General features: G+C 45.5%; 1 protein-coding gene across 2 annotated transcripts in view; it reads left to right on the top strand.

The window, feature by feature from the left end:
* si:dkey-3d4.3 (leucine-zipper-like transcriptional regulator 1) overlaps positions 1–15,416 on the top strand; it is a 43,102-nt gene that overhangs the window by 25,859 nt on the left and 1,827 nt on the right. Inside the window, exon 8 of one of the 2 annotated variants that reach the window (XM_061286589.1) lies at positions 1,795–2,063. In XM_061286589.1, coding sequence (XP_061142573.1) covers positions 1,795–2,063 — 269 coding nt within the window. Of the gene's footprint in view, positions 1–1,794; positions 2,643–15,416 lie in introns of those variants that run through there. The other variant, XM_061286588.1, reaches the window with a different exon arrangement.

The following is a 15,416-nucleotide window of genomic DNA, read 5'->3' as shown; positions in this document are numbered from 1 at the left end:
TCTTCTAGCATTTTCCAGATGAGGGTCTGTTCATGGTCATTTTAATGCACAAAGCGCTAAGTTACATTAAACTAGCGAGCTACACGTATAGCTCCAGAGTAGACGCGACTGGGAAATAAAGAAAGAAAAGGGTGACACAACACGATGTCACCAACAATGGGCCAAATCGACTGCCTTTAACTTAAAAGCGGTATAATGCATTTCTTTTGTCCCCCATAATGACGGTTTGTGTATAAATGCTTCCTTTCAGTAACGTCCGTCTTGATCTCGTTCTCTCTTCTTTGTGTGAATTATACGGCACTATTTGCCTGGCGGATGGACATGCGATCAACACACCACTTTTCACCCCAGTGACCGTGTCACATATCTCTCCGGCCAGCAAAGCGGTGCCACACAACAACGGTCCACAGCCTTCTTCCGAGTGTATAAAAGTGATCAAGTCATCACAAAAATCCCGGAAAAAATCCTATACAAGCCGCACCGTACTATAAGCGGCAGGGTTCAAAATTTGAGAAGAAAGTTGCAGCTTATAGTCCGAAATTGACGGTAATTCACCAAATACTGAGCGGTGTAAGGAAACACCTTCGTGTGGCCAGAATTTGATGCATCCGAACAGATGCTGAAATACTGGGCTTTCTCAAGCTTTGCTGACAAACATCCTTGTTTAAATGGTGCCAACACGTTTTCAACTAAAGCCTAGGTTTTCGTGCGACCACAGGACATCTTTGTTGCAATGTTGATGTCACTGAATATTTCTGCATTCAATTTGTTTCCACAGTCAGTGGAGAGATAACTGTGACCAAAGTGTTTGTTAGTTCAGCCACCGTACCTTTGTCCTGTGATGATTTTGTTACCGTAAAGGACAAAATTGCCCTTGTTTGATGTGAACAATTTTAACAGGCCTGGCTGAACTCTGGTAAGTTAGTGAGAAGACTTTAGGGTTAAACAAAGTTAAAGCTCTATTTAGTGTAAGGACACCATTCGGCACCACTCAAATGCCATTTCCCAGATACCGTATTTATTCTAATTATCGCCCAGGGTTTATGTCCAACAAGGGGGTGGGCGATTAATAGAGAACACTTATTGTCTGATCACCAAGGGGCACTGAAATGGGCGATAGTATGTATATTTTCCTTATGTAGTATGCAATAGCTGCATCTCACTGGTGTTCTTAACACTTGAACAGCGGCTGTTTTGATCTACCTCTAACAGCGGGGTGCGTCAATTGACGCTCCTTCGATGCAACACCTTACCGTCGCACATCACATGTTGCGCACGTCATGTTATCGCGATTGTCTTGTTCGAGCGCACGCCCCGATAACGTAATTGTGTGAGGATATTGTAGCGGAGTGACGAGTGTAATTGTATCAGTTTATGGAGAAAACCAATTTAAAAGGCACGTCAAATCAGTCATATTTAAACTTTCGCAATGACGTTGGCATGCGGTTGCGGAGGAATTTTTGGGGGGAATTTTGAGAAGCATGGGCGATAATTAGAGGTATCAATGTTTTTTATTTATGTCATTGCTAACACACACCATTATTAGAATATGGGCGATAATTAGAATAAATACGGTATGTACTATGTTTCTTAGGCTAATAGAATAATTGACCATTTACCAGATATGTACTATTTTTTTTAGGCTAATAGAATAATTGACAAGTGGAGTAGTGGTGTTTAAATTCTCGCGTACGTCTTAAACAAATGATTACATGGTGATGGCATAAATATAACTACGTACACCCCAAGAAAAAATTCAAATGCCCTAAACGCACCTATTGATATGTTCCCCAGGTCCGGACCCTCAAAATTAATTGGTCACTCAGTGGTAGCCTACAAGGACAGCATGCTTCTTTTTGGAGGTGGAGAAAGCCTGAACTATCCAAAGAACTGTTTATGGAGGTACAACTTCTCCACTCATACATGGTGGCAAATAAACACAATGCCAGGATCAAGCTCTCCGGATAAGATGCACCACTGTTGTATTGGTATGGGTCCCAAGTACACAGCCGACACCACCAGCATCTGCTCAGAGACCCACCCGAAGCTGCAATATGAAAAATGTAAGCCTTTCCAAAACAAATGTTTTCCTGCCCCGCTCACTTTTCTAGGGTCAGAGGGTGCTATAGAGCTTCAAACGTTCACTTTAGAGAAACGCCACCTCAAAACTATTAGTAATGCAACAGAACTGGACAAAAGTGTCTTATTGGAAAAAAATGTGCATCAGGGAGAAAATTCTCTTACATTTGAAAATAAAGCATTTAGTAAGCACTGGAGCTGCACGGAGGAGGAGTTCCTCGAAGAAGAGGATGACGACATATCACAGCATTTGCCTGACCTGCTACTGGTGTTTGGCGGCAGACCGTGTTCCGGACTTAATCCTCTATCAGTTTGGCAAATGACTCTGTCTGACTCTTGATGGATTTTGAAGAGCGCACAAAATGGGTGTGAAAAACTGTTATCTTGTTACCTGTAGTGTAATGTTGACAGATTTTATTGTTAAAAATATACATATATTATATTTGCATTTTTCTTTGTTTAAAGACTGTATCCAGGAAAAGAGTTTAGATTTTATAGTAATTTTAACAGCTCCATTAGCATAACCTTCCACTTGGAAGCTAATAAAGGGATTTTTTTGTTTATACTAATGCTTTTATTGACAGCGTGTTCCCATGAGTTACCGTATTTTCCGCACTATTAGGCGCACCTAAAAACTTACATTTTACTAAAAAAAACACAACAGGGGGGTGGGCGATTAATATGCCGCCCATTAAAATGCACTTCTGTTCATGGTTCTGTCAGTTGCAATTTACACTTGCCTTGAAAATATATACCGTATTTTCCGCACTATTAGGCACACTTAAAAACGCACATTTTACTCAAAAAAACACAGTGCGCCTTATAATGCAGAGCGCCTTTTATATGGATCAATTGATGAATTTGTTGATCCATACTGGCTGTACACAGTGCTCTGCCAAAATGTTTCAGTACGTTTCAGTACGACTAGTAAATTACAAGGTCGCATCGCTTCCCAACATAACGGCAACTGTAGTCAGGGGGCGTCACCGAATAGCTGTTGTACCCGCGAGGCTATTTCGTTTCAAAATAGGCTGCTACGTTAATGTTTGAGTAAATTTACGGATTGATATGAAAGGGAAACATAGGTAAGCAGTACCAATGTGTTAAATCAAACTTTAGTCAGTTCCTATCATTTTATAGGAGATCGTTTGAGAAACGCGATTGTTTACACTTTGCTGAGGCTCATGGGAGATTGCGAGCTGAGGCTCATGGGAATTTGCGGATGGCTAATGCTATAACGATAGCTGCTATACGCACCAGGCTATTTCATGTCAAAATAGGCTGCTCTGTTAATGTTTCGAGTAAATCTACGGATCGATATGGAAGGGAAACATAGGTAAGTAGTACCAATGCGTTAGATCGAACTTTAGTCAGTTCCGATCATTTTATAGGAGATCGTTTGAGAAACGCGATTGTTTACACTTTGCTGAGGCTCATGGGAGATTGCGAGCTGAGGCTCATGGGAATCTGCGGATGGCTAATGCTAAAACGATAGCTGCTATACGCACCAGGCTATTTCATGTCAAAATAGGCTGCTCTGTTAATGTTTCGAGTAAATCTACGGATCAATATGGAAGGGAAACATAGGTAAGTAGTACCAATGCGTTAGATGGAACTTTAGTCAGTTCCGATCATTTTATAGGAGATCGTTTGAGAAACGTGATGGTTTACAGAGGGCTCGTTGGTTATTGGCTAGTGGATGCATACCGCAACCCTAGTCAACCTCAGTTTGTTGCAGTATAGCTTCTATTTTATGCGCCTTATAATCCGGTGCGCCTTATATATGGACAAAGTTTTAAAATGGGCCGTTCATTGAAGGTGAGCCTTATCATCCGGTGCGCCTAATAGTGCAGAAAATACGGTACTCTGTATTGCTCCACACATACAGACCTACAAAAAACAAAGTACATCCTCACATTACATATGCACAAAAACAAAATCCGATTTGAGTATCTTACAAGGCCTTAAAATTTGATCAAAACAAACCTAGAACATGCTTCATTTTCTTAAACAAGCACTCATTCATGGAACGCTATCTTGAGCTGCAGTCAGACTTGTAGTTAATCTATTGACTCAGATGACATATGTGGCACAGATACAGCACTTCTGAAAGCTTCCTGCTGCTGGTCAGGTCCATGTCTTAGGTCTTGTTTTGTAACATATGAACACGCTTGTACTTTGTCCCTCTGGTCTGGACCAAAGCCTAAAATGGATAAATGATGTATTTTAGATCCTGGTTCCTTTTAATGTTTATACCTTATATATTTAACATCAGGCCAAAAGTGGCCTCATAAAAACCATATGATTGAGATTTAAACTTGGTTGGACATTAGGGGTGTAAATCGCGGGTTTTGTCACGATACGATATCATATCGTACAAAGAATCACGATACGATATTTGCCGATATCTTAAAGCCTGCTGTGATTCATTCACGATACATCACGATATAGTGCTCTACGATAGATATATTTTTTTTGAAATAAAAAGTATAGAACAATATCCTGATTTATAACAATTCATACGCAAAATCAACAAGGTACTGCAAACTCTTTATTTAGGAAATTACAAGAGTATTGTAGTATACAAAGTGCTTATTTTCACACTGAACTTTGATGTCGTGTTTTTTCTTTAAATGTGCGGCGAGATTTGTGGTCCCTGAATATTTGATCACCGCATGGCAGGATTTACAAACTGCACGTGTCTTGTCCGTTGAGCCATCTTTTCTTTGGAATCCAAAGTGCTTTCAAACGAATGATTTGAAGCCTAAAGGGGAGCAAATTTCCTCATCTTTTTGGACACTAGCCATAGCACCACCCCAGGAGCCGCGTACTAGTTGTCGACTCCCCTTTCACGTGCCTGCTCTGCTCACAACACAACACGCCGCGCACTGCTCCCGGAAAGAGGAAGCAAACAACAATGAACTGGATTTCAAAATAAAGTTGCGTCTAATGTCCGAGGTCAAACACAGCGATATAAATCGATGTTTACGTTTACCATCAATGCCAATAAATCGTAGAGCATTATATCGATTAATCGATGTGTATCGATGAATCGTTACACCCCTATTGGACATCATTTGTGTAATGCACTTTCATGTTGAGTCTTGAATACATACCCAATAATATAGGCTTGAATCGATCATTCAAAAAAACTGAATCACCAGCAAAACCAAAGGAGTCCATTTTATTTGAACCAAATCGGAAAAGTTTGAAACAGGGTTATAGTACAGTTGTTTCCATTACAGTTAGTATTTATTGTTTGTTCTAATTATTTTTTTAGAGCCAGTTTGTTAGTATTTATTACTAGTTGTTTTTTTAATGTTTTGGTTTATTCATCGTGTTGCATTCTGGACCCTCTCGACTCTTGCCTTCTACCAATCGTCTCTCCTATGGAGGCTGTGCTGTTGTGCGTGCGTCCCCCGATGCGGCGTGGATCAGTTTTTGAGGGACCTTCACAGAGCTTGCCCAACAGAAGAGTCACGCAAACCTGCTGCTCTCACAAGGATGGCGATGTTAATCGCCTGGTGATTGACAAACAGATCGTTTATCTTTCCAATGGATTTCCTCTGCCTGATGGAGACTTGGACTGCCACCCGTGAGCGAAGTGCGATGCTTGAAATTTTACTGCCTGCATGTTCTTACTTGGACACTCGAAGAACTTCGTTTTGTGGTAGAGGAAAGGCTACTATTTTTAAAAAGTAAACGGTGGCACTTTCTTTTAAGTAGGTGTGGCTGTTCCTGTGATCGGTGCTGTCATTTACCGTCCTCCCAAATACAGCAAGGAGTTTCTAAATGACTGCAAATAAAAAAATAATCTTGCTGGAAGCATGTTACAGTATATGATCACATCCTATTCATGGGGAATTTGATTACCGTAATTTTCGGACTATAAGTCGCTCCGGAGTACAAGTCGCATCAGCCATAAAAGGCCCAAAAATGTGAAAAAAAACATATATCAATCGCTCCGGAGTATAAATCGCATCTTGGGGGGCAATTTGGGGGGTCTTTGAATGCACCCCGCTTCAATGGCAGAACGCGGATGAATTTAAAGACATCAAATGAGAATAATCCTTTATAAAAATTAAAATTGACTGACACAAACGTGAGTTCTTCATGTTTTTATTGAAAACAACATAGTGCTGACGCCGTACGACATGGGTTTTTCGCTTTCCAAATAAGGGGTCGTCACTAATTATTTGTGTTTAGATAAATGTCTGAGCTATAATGGTGTAATTAATGATTAGAACTTGAAAGTATCTGTTTATTGTATTCGTTTATAAAGACAAAGCCATCACAAAACTGTTGTAATTATTTAGATTTTGATCTAGATTAGCCTTGAAAAAAAACTAAGCAGTCACATGAATTAACAGAAAAAATGGACAGCCGGACTCGGACTCGGACTCATGGTCAAGAGGCCGGACTCAGACTCGGTGCAAAAATCCGACCGAGTCCACAGCCCTGTTGATAACCATTTCAAACGAACATTAATAGATATGATGCTAAGCCTAATAACTTAAATATTTAACAAGCTTGAAATACGTATCCCCGTACCATTTTCCCCTTTGTTTTTTTCTCTGAACTGTAAATCTTATGTCTAAGAAGAAATCTGAGGCTGCTATTCTGAGAATGAGCTACCAAAGCTTTTTATCAAAGTCAAAGTCTGCTTTATTGTCAATTTCTTTACATGCCAAGACACACAAAGAAATCAAAATTACGTTCCCACTATCCCATGGTGACAAGACATAGTACACAATATACATAAAAGTAAAAAACACAAAAAAATAGAAAGAAGGCACAAACAAAGAATAAATAAGAGTGATGAATAAATAACAAATAACATAATAAATAAGAGGAGCAAAAATGGAGCAAGTGTGCATACAGCAGACAGTCAGAATATAGCGCAAAAGTACAGGACGCTACGCAAAAGGGGGGAGAGAGTTCAGGATCCTAACAGCCTGGAGTATGAAGCTGTTGGTGAGTCTGGTGGTGCGGGAGCGCAGGCTCCTGTACCTCTTCCCAGAGGGCAGAAGATCAAACAAAGAGTGAGCGGGGTGACTCACATCACTCACAATCGTGGTCGCCTTGCGGGTGAGATGGGAGGTGTAAAAGTCCTTCAAGGAGGGGAGTGAAGCACCAATAATCTTACCAGCCGTGTTCACTATGCGCTGCAGGGCCTTCATGTTGTATTCAGTGCAGCTACCACCCCAAACAGCGATACAACTGGAGAGGACGCTCTCAATGGTGCCACGGTAGAATGTAGTCATGACTGCCGGAGGAGCACTTGCTCGCCTGACTTTCCACAGGAAGTACAGCGGCGCTGGGCTTTCTTCGCCAGTGGTGGACCAGGAGAGATCCTCACTGATGTGCACCCCCAGGAACCTGGTGCTGCTCACTCTCTCCACCACAGCACCGTCGATGGTCAGCGGCAGGTGTTGGATGTGACCCTTCCGGAAGTCAACAACAATCTCCTTGGTCTTGTTGACGTTGAGCAGGAGGTTGTTGTCCCTGCACCACGTGGTCAGAAGGTCAAACTCCGACCTGTATTGAGTCTTGTCACCCTTGGTGATGAGACCCACCAGAGTCGTGTCGTCAGCAAATTTCACTATGCGGTTGTTGCTGTAAGTTGCAGTGCAGTCATGCGTCAGCAGTAGGGGTGTAACGATTCATCGATACACATCGAGTAATCGATATAATGCTCTACGATTTATTGGCATCGATGCTAAACGTAAACATCGATTTATATCGCCGTGTTTGACCTCGGACATTAGAGGCGACTTTATTTTGAAATCCAGTTCATTGTTGCTTGCTTCCTCTTTCTGGGAGCAGTGCGCACGGCGTTGTTGTGTTGTGAGCAGAGCAAGCACGTGAAAGGGGAGTCGACAACTAGTACGCGGCTCCTGGGCTGGTGCTATGGCTAGTCAACGGACAAGACACGTGCAGTTTGTAAATCCTGCCATGCGGTGATCAAATATTCAGGGAGCACAAATCTCGCCGCACATTTAAAGATAAAACACGACATCAAAGTTCAGTGTTAAAATAAGCACTTTGTATACTACAATACTCTTTCCTAAATAAAGAGTTTGCAGTACCTTGTTAATTTTGCGTATGAATTGTTATAAATCAGGATATTGTTCTATATTTTTTATTTAAAAAAAAAATATATCGATTGTAGAGCACTATATCGTGATATATCGTGAATGAATCGCAGCAGGCTTTAAGATATCGGCAAATATCGTATCGTAGTTCTTTGTATCAATATGATATCGTATCGTTACAAAACCCGCGATTTACACCCCTAGTCAGCAGGGTGAAGAGCAGCGGACTGAGCACGCAGCCTTGGGGGGCCCCCGTGCTCAGCGTGATGCTGGCGGAGATTTTGTTGCCAACACGTACCACCTGAGGCCTCTGACAGAGAAAGTCCAGTAGCCAGTTGCAGAGGTAGGTACTGAGGCCCAGCTTGTCGAGTTTGCAGATGAGTCGTTGTGGCACAATGGTGTTGAAGGCAGAACTGAAGTCCACAAACAGCAATCTCACATACGAGTCCCTTCTCTCCAGGTGAGTGAGGGCCGAGTGGAGGGCAGAGCAGATGGCATTCTCAGAGGACCGTTTGGCTCGGTACGCAAACTGGAAGGGGTCTAAGATGAGGGGGAGAATGGATCTGATGTGCTCCATGACAAACCGCTCAAAGCACTTCATGATGATGGGCGTCAGTGCCACGGGGCGGTAGTCATTGAAGCAGCACAGAGCAGGTTTCTTCGGCACAGGTATGATGGTGGCAGCCTTGAAACACGAAGGGACGATGGCCTGCTACAAAGAAATGTTAAAGATGTCCGTGAAGACACCCGTCAGCTCCCCAGCGCAGTCCTTCAGCGCTCGACCTGGGATGTTGTCCGGGCCCGCCGCCTTACAGGTGTTGATAGCGGCAAGCGCCCTCCTCACGCTATCGGCAGAGAGGCACAGGGGCTGCTTGTGTGGAGGGGTCTTCAGCAAGTGCTGTTCTGAGCGTCGAAGCGAGCAAAGAAGTGGTTAAGATCGTTGAGCAGACGGATGCTGCCCTCACAGCTCCGCGGCGCAGGCTTGTAGTCCGTGATGGTCTGAATGCCCTGCCAAAGGCTCCGTGCGTCCCTGCTGTCCCTGAAGTGGGCGGTTCTCTAGCAAGCGAACGCCCTTTACGTTTCTTTGATGCCCCGGGACAGGTCGCCCCTCGCTGTCCTCAAGCCAGCCTCATCCCCTGCACTGAAGGCTTTGTCCCTGGCCCTCAGCAGCCGGAGGACAGCCCCTGTCAGCCATGGCTTCCAGTTAGCCCGAGTGACGAATTTCGAGTGGGTCACATCATCAATGCACTTCGTGAGGTAAGAGGAAACAGTCAGTATATTCCTCTATGTCCGTCCGATCGTTGCACGTGTCCGCCTGCTTAAACATTTCCCAGTCAGTAGTGCCAAAGCAGTCTCGAAGCGCATCAGAGGCCCCCCTCAGGCCACATCCTTACCCACTTGCGAACCGGCCTGGATGCTTTCACCATTTGTCTGTATGCGGGCAAAAGGATAACAGTGATATGGTCAGAAAGTCCAAGATGGGGGAGGGGGGCGGCTTTGAAAGCTCCTTTATGTGTAGAGAAGACCAGGTCCAGGAAGCTGTCACCACGTGTTGGAAAATTAACATGCCGGTGAAGCCTCGGAAAAACAGACTTCAGGTTAGCACAGGGGTGGGCAAACCTTTTGACTTGCGGGCCGAATTGGGTTCTAAATTTTGACCGGGGGGCCGAACCAGGAGCAGATGGATGTAGTGTTTGTGTAAAGTAATATAAATGACATGTAAAGGTCATTGTATAAAAGGTTTTTACTTTTAGTAGATACTAAATAATAATAATAATATTAAAAAAAGCTTTTTGAAAACAAATGCATTTATTAACAGCATTAAAAAAATATTTCACCAAAAAACTACTATCAGTGATTCTTATTAAATACTACACTGTTATGATGAATAACATTTTCCATCACTTCAGCGCCTGCAGGGCAGATTTATGAATTATGTTTGTCTAATGAGGCGAAATCACATCCAACGGCAAACATTCTGACCAAATACATCATCTTGAAGAATCAGTGAAAGAATACATCTAAATAAAGAAATCAATAGTATTGTTGGTTTCCCTTTTTTGCTAGTGCATCATAGTCTGGAGTAAAATTTGTTGTGGTAATTCTTAGGATAGAGCCGAGGTGTCGGTCCGTTAACCTAGATCTGTGACGGGCTTTGTTGACGTTCCTGTGGCTGAACGTCTTCTCACACACGTAGGTCGAGTCCCGGGAGTAAATGCGTGGGCGGGCGCTTTCCCATCTTCTGGGGAAACATAGTAATTGCAGGGAAAATGACCCCAAAAAAATTAATAATACAATTTATTCAGGTTTGGCGGGCCGGATTAAAAGGCCCCGTTGGCCGGATGTGGCCCGCGGGCCATAGTTTGCCCATGTCTGGGTTAGCATGATTAGAATCCCCAGCAAAAATGGTGAAACCGTCAGGGTGCGCCGTCTGTTGTTCACTGACAGCCTGGTACAGTTCACTAAGAGCCGCGATCCTGTCGCCTTCGATGTTGTAAGGCGGGATGTATACCGCGACAAGCAGAATCGCAGTTAATTCCCTTGGCAGGTAAAAAGGACGGCACTTAATGATCACAAACTCCGCCAGTGGCGAGCAGTGCTTGCATACCACTACAGAGTCCTGACACCATTCGTCACGGATGAATAAATCAATCAGAGTCATCTCCTCCTCCTCATCTCCGGGGACTTCAATCATGCCTCCCTGGCCTCTTCCCTCCCCACCTTTACGCAATATGTCAATTGCCACACCAGAAACAATAGAACTTTGGACCTGTTGTATGCTAATGTCAAGGATGTATACACCTCATCCCCTCTCCCCCCACTAGGGCGCTCGGATCACAACCTCGTCCATCTGGTCGCAGACTACACCCCGGTGGTGAAACAACGTCCACCTGAGAGGAGGTCTGTGATTTTGTGGTCTGAGGAATCTACTGCCAGGCTCAGAGACTGCTTTGAAAATACAGACTGGGAATCAGTCTGTAGCCCCCATGGCAGTGACATTGACAGCGTGACCCACTGCATTACGGACTCCATTAATTTCTGTGTGGAGACCACTGTGCCCTCCAAGTTGGTCCGGTGTTTTCCCTACAACAAACCCTGGGTGTCCTCTGAGATAAAGGCTCTGCTTAATGAGAAGAAGAGAGCCTTTGGTTTGGGGGACGTGGTGGAGCTGCGTAGAGTCCAGAAGGAACTCCGGCTGAAGATCAGGAAGGGGAAAGAGAACTACGGGAGGAGGCTAGAGAAGCAAATGGAGCTTAACAACTCAAGGAACATCTGGAGGGGTCTGCAATCCATCTCGGGCCATGGTTAAAGGGGTTGATCGGAAACTAGCTGGTGGGGACAAGGACTGTGCGGATGAACTCAATCTGTTCTTCAACAGATTTGATTCCGCCTCCCCCCCGCCCCTTCACCCCTCTCCTTCCCCAGCCTGACCCCCCCCCACTCCGCATCTCAGCCTGCCACCTTCGACACTCCAGCCCCCCTGCCCGCTCACCAACCCCCTCTGACCCGCTGAAGACACTCTTCAGTCTTCACTCCACCACCCCAGTCTTCCAACACCCCCCTCTCCTTTACAGTTCTTCAGGTGAGGAGTCACCTCAGAAGGATCAAGGCAGGCAAGGCCCCAGGCCCAGACGGGACTGTGCGGACCAGCTGAGTGGCGTGGTCATGTACCTGTTCAACCTGAGCCTGAACAAAGTTCCAGCCCTGTGGAAGACCTCCTGCGTCGTCCCCGTAGCGAAGGTGCCGCGCCCCAAGGAGCCTAACCACTTCAGGTCCATTGCCTTGACTTCCCATCTGATAAAGACTATGGAGAGGATCATCCTGGGTCACCTGCGTTCACTGGTGAGAGCGCAGCTGGACCCCCTGCAGTTTGCTTACCGGCCTGGTTTTGGAGTGAACGATGCAGTGATTTATTTACTGCACAGATCACTGCTTCACCAGGAGGACATCGGGAGCACTGGGAGGATCATGTTCTTCGATTTCTCCAGCGCTTTTAACACCATGCAGCCGTCACTAATCAGGGTGAAGATGGAGAAGGTGGGTGTGGACCAGCGCCTGGCTGCATGGACAACAGACTTCCTCACCGACAGGCCGCACTTTGTGAGGTTACACTGCTGTGAGTCTGACGTGGTGCGCTGCAGCACAGGTGTCCCCCAGGGTACGGTGCTCTCTCCTTTCCTTTTGACCCTGTACACTTCGGACTTTACCCACGACACCGCACACTGCCACATCCAGAAGTTCTCCGATAACACGGCCATTATTGGATATGTTTCGGAGGGGAACGATCTAGAATACAGGACGGTCATCAAGGACTTTGTCAGCTGGTGTGAGCTCAACGAGCTTCAGCTGAAAACCAGCAAGACGAAGGAAATGTTTGTAAGCTTCGGAAGGATAGCACCCCACTTCACTCCGGTGAACATCCAGGGATCGGACATTGAGGTTGTGGAGAACTACAAATTCCTGGGTGTTCGCCTTAACAACAAACTGGACTGGACTGATCACACCCACGCCCTGTACAAGGACCTGAGTCGCCTCCACCTGCTGAGGAGACTGAGGTCTTTCGGTGTGTGTAGGGCTCTCCTCGGGACTTTCTATGACTCTGTGGTGGCCTCTGCCATCCTCTACGCCAGGGGTGGCCAACCAGTGAAAGACTAAGAGCCACATTTTTTACTGTGTCATCGCAAAGAGCCACATCATACACATGAGCACACATGAACACCCCCCCCCACACACACACAAACATGCACACACACACACACGCACACACACACACGCACACACTTCTGCTCAACCAAATTTAGTGTGTGACATTATTATGTCGTAATTATGTCAATTGTCCCCTCCCCCACCGTCTGTTGTCTTCCGGGTTAGAGCACGCTGGCGTCAGATTTGTTCACTGCCGCTTCTGTCCCGGACCGTGTCCGTTACTTGTTTTTCGTTTTCCCGTTTTCAGTGCACCCGTCTCTTCTTTTATTTTTCTCGTGTCTTCCGTCCACCTCGCATCCCCGCAGCTCCGCTCTCACCTATCTGTCTCCTCTACCAACTACGTTAGCCAGCTAGCCAACAGCCAACTGGACAAAACCACCACCGGACCCTCCTGCCTCCCGACTCGGAGCCTGTGGCCGCCTGCTGCGGACTCGACAGCAGCTCTGGCCCGGCTCTCTGGCTTTCCGTCCGGCGTCCGCGGGGGACGGGCTCCACTCCCTGCGGGCTCGCCAACCGTGGCTCTGCTGTGTGCCGCCGTGGTGCGTTGGGGCCTGCCGTTCGAGCGGGTGCAGTCGAGGTCGACTGGCATCACCACCTGGTCCACTGCTCCTTCCACACGAGGCTGGGATCCTTCGCCGCTACATCTGTCCGGGATTTCCCCGATGGCTCACTCATCTTCTCTTTTTGGCCTACCAACCCCCTGTCACCCCCACCTCCCGTACTGGCAACCTCAACAACCTCCGCTCCCGCCCCTCCTGCTCCTCCATCCATCCCCTTTGCACTGCTGACCGATGTCCTGTTAACTATAACCTACTGTCTCTCTCCCCCGCCCCCCCTCCAGTCTTTTTTTTTTTTATTCCATGTAAGCGTCTTTGAGTTATTGAAAAGCGCTATATAAATTGAATGTATTATTATTATTATTATTATTATTATGTCACGCACCAACATGATAATGACAAATTGACTCCTACAGTACTAAAACCACAGACCACATTTTCAACAATGAACATTGTGTGCATTGTCTCACACAGACAAACTCTCAGTTCAACAAATTCCACAAACAAAAACACAATAAGTTTTTTCACTTACTATGTGTGGCGGGACAGACCATTCGTTTTAGTTTGTCGTTTTCAGGAGACAAGATTTCAATAACGTCACTGAGGCATCTTTTAACAAACTCCACTTCATTCAAGATTCAAGAGTTTTAGCCCGTGCAATGTTCCAAGCCAGTTGAAACAATGCAAGTGTGACAGTCTCTGAGTGCTTCGTAATTATTTTGAAAAACTATACCTATTTTTCTGCCTGACTTTTCAAAGTGTCCAAACTTGTGCTTGCGAAATTCAGTCCTTTTTGCAAAGTCCTTATCGATATTGGCATGAAGTGAGCTGAAGTGGCGCTCACCATTTGAAGCTTTTAAATGCGCTAATGACGTCCGACATATCAGGCAGAATTGCTTGCCATAGCGTTCAACAAAAAACAACTTTAACTCTGTTAGAAACCTCCTGTGTTCATCGTCATATATTTGTTTAGCTGTGCATTTTTTCCTTGCCATTTTGGCCGGGTTGACCACCCCTGGGTTAGCGTCTTATCAGCTTTTCTGGACCTAATGGGCCCCCGTAGTCACAGTCGCCGTTCATTAAAAAGCCAGCAAAACCAATCGCTCTGCCCTGTGTTCATCGTCATATATTCGTTTAGCTGTGCATTTTTTCCTTGCCATTTTGAGAGCGAAATTGACACTCCTCAAATGGGTTTGTCCCTCCTGCTTTGCGGGATTTCACTTCACGCGCATGCGCGTTTGACCAAAATACCAAGCAAATACGCACGAAAAATAAACACAAATGTTGATATGAACGTAAAAGAGCCGCATGAAACCAGCCAAAGAGCCGCATGCGGCTCGCGAGCCGCGGGTTGGCCACTGCTGCTCTACGCTGTGGTCTGCTGGGGTGGGGGCAGTACACCGGGACAGGGGGAGACTAAGTAAGATGGTCAGGAGACCGAGCTCTGTCCTGGGCTGTCCCCTGGACTCCATTGAGATTGTGGGTGAGAGGAGGATGTTGATTAAGCTGACATCCGTCATGGACAACACCTCTCACCCCCTCCATGACATTGTACGGTCCCTGAGCAGCTCCTTTAGCAGCAGACTATTACACCCACGGTGTAGGAAGGAAAGATTCCGCAGGTCCTTCATTCCCACTGCTGTCAGACTCTCCAACATGCGTGGCGCCTGATAAAATTGTGTTTTTGTCTCTACCGCTACTAGTGACACTTGTCTTTGTCCTTGTCTGTTATTTATCCTTTTGTAGATTTGGCACTTGTATTCTTGCACTATTGTACGCTGCTGTGACAAGTAAATTTCCCCGCTGTGGGATGAATAAAGTTCTATCATCATCATCATCAATTTATGCAAAGCTGTGATAAATGCAGTGTTGTATTTCAACAATATAACATACGTATTTGACCACTTTTAATTGATTTTTCTAACTTTAACACACTTAAGCCTATTTACCTAATTTTTAGTAAGTGGCCCACCCCCTC

This window comes from Syngnathus typhle, linkage group LG9, assembly GCF_033458585.1.
Source record: "Syngnathus typhle isolate RoL2023-S1 ecotype Sweden linkage group LG9, RoL_Styp_1.0, whole genome shotgun sequence".
In the NCBI taxonomy this organism is placed as follows: domain Eukaryota; kingdom Metazoa; phylum Chordata; class Actinopteri; order Syngnathiformes; family Syngnathidae; genus Syngnathus; species Syngnathus typhle.
The sequence above is the reverse complement of the archived record's forward strand: the minus strand, read 5'-3'. Positions and strand labels throughout refer to the sequence as shown.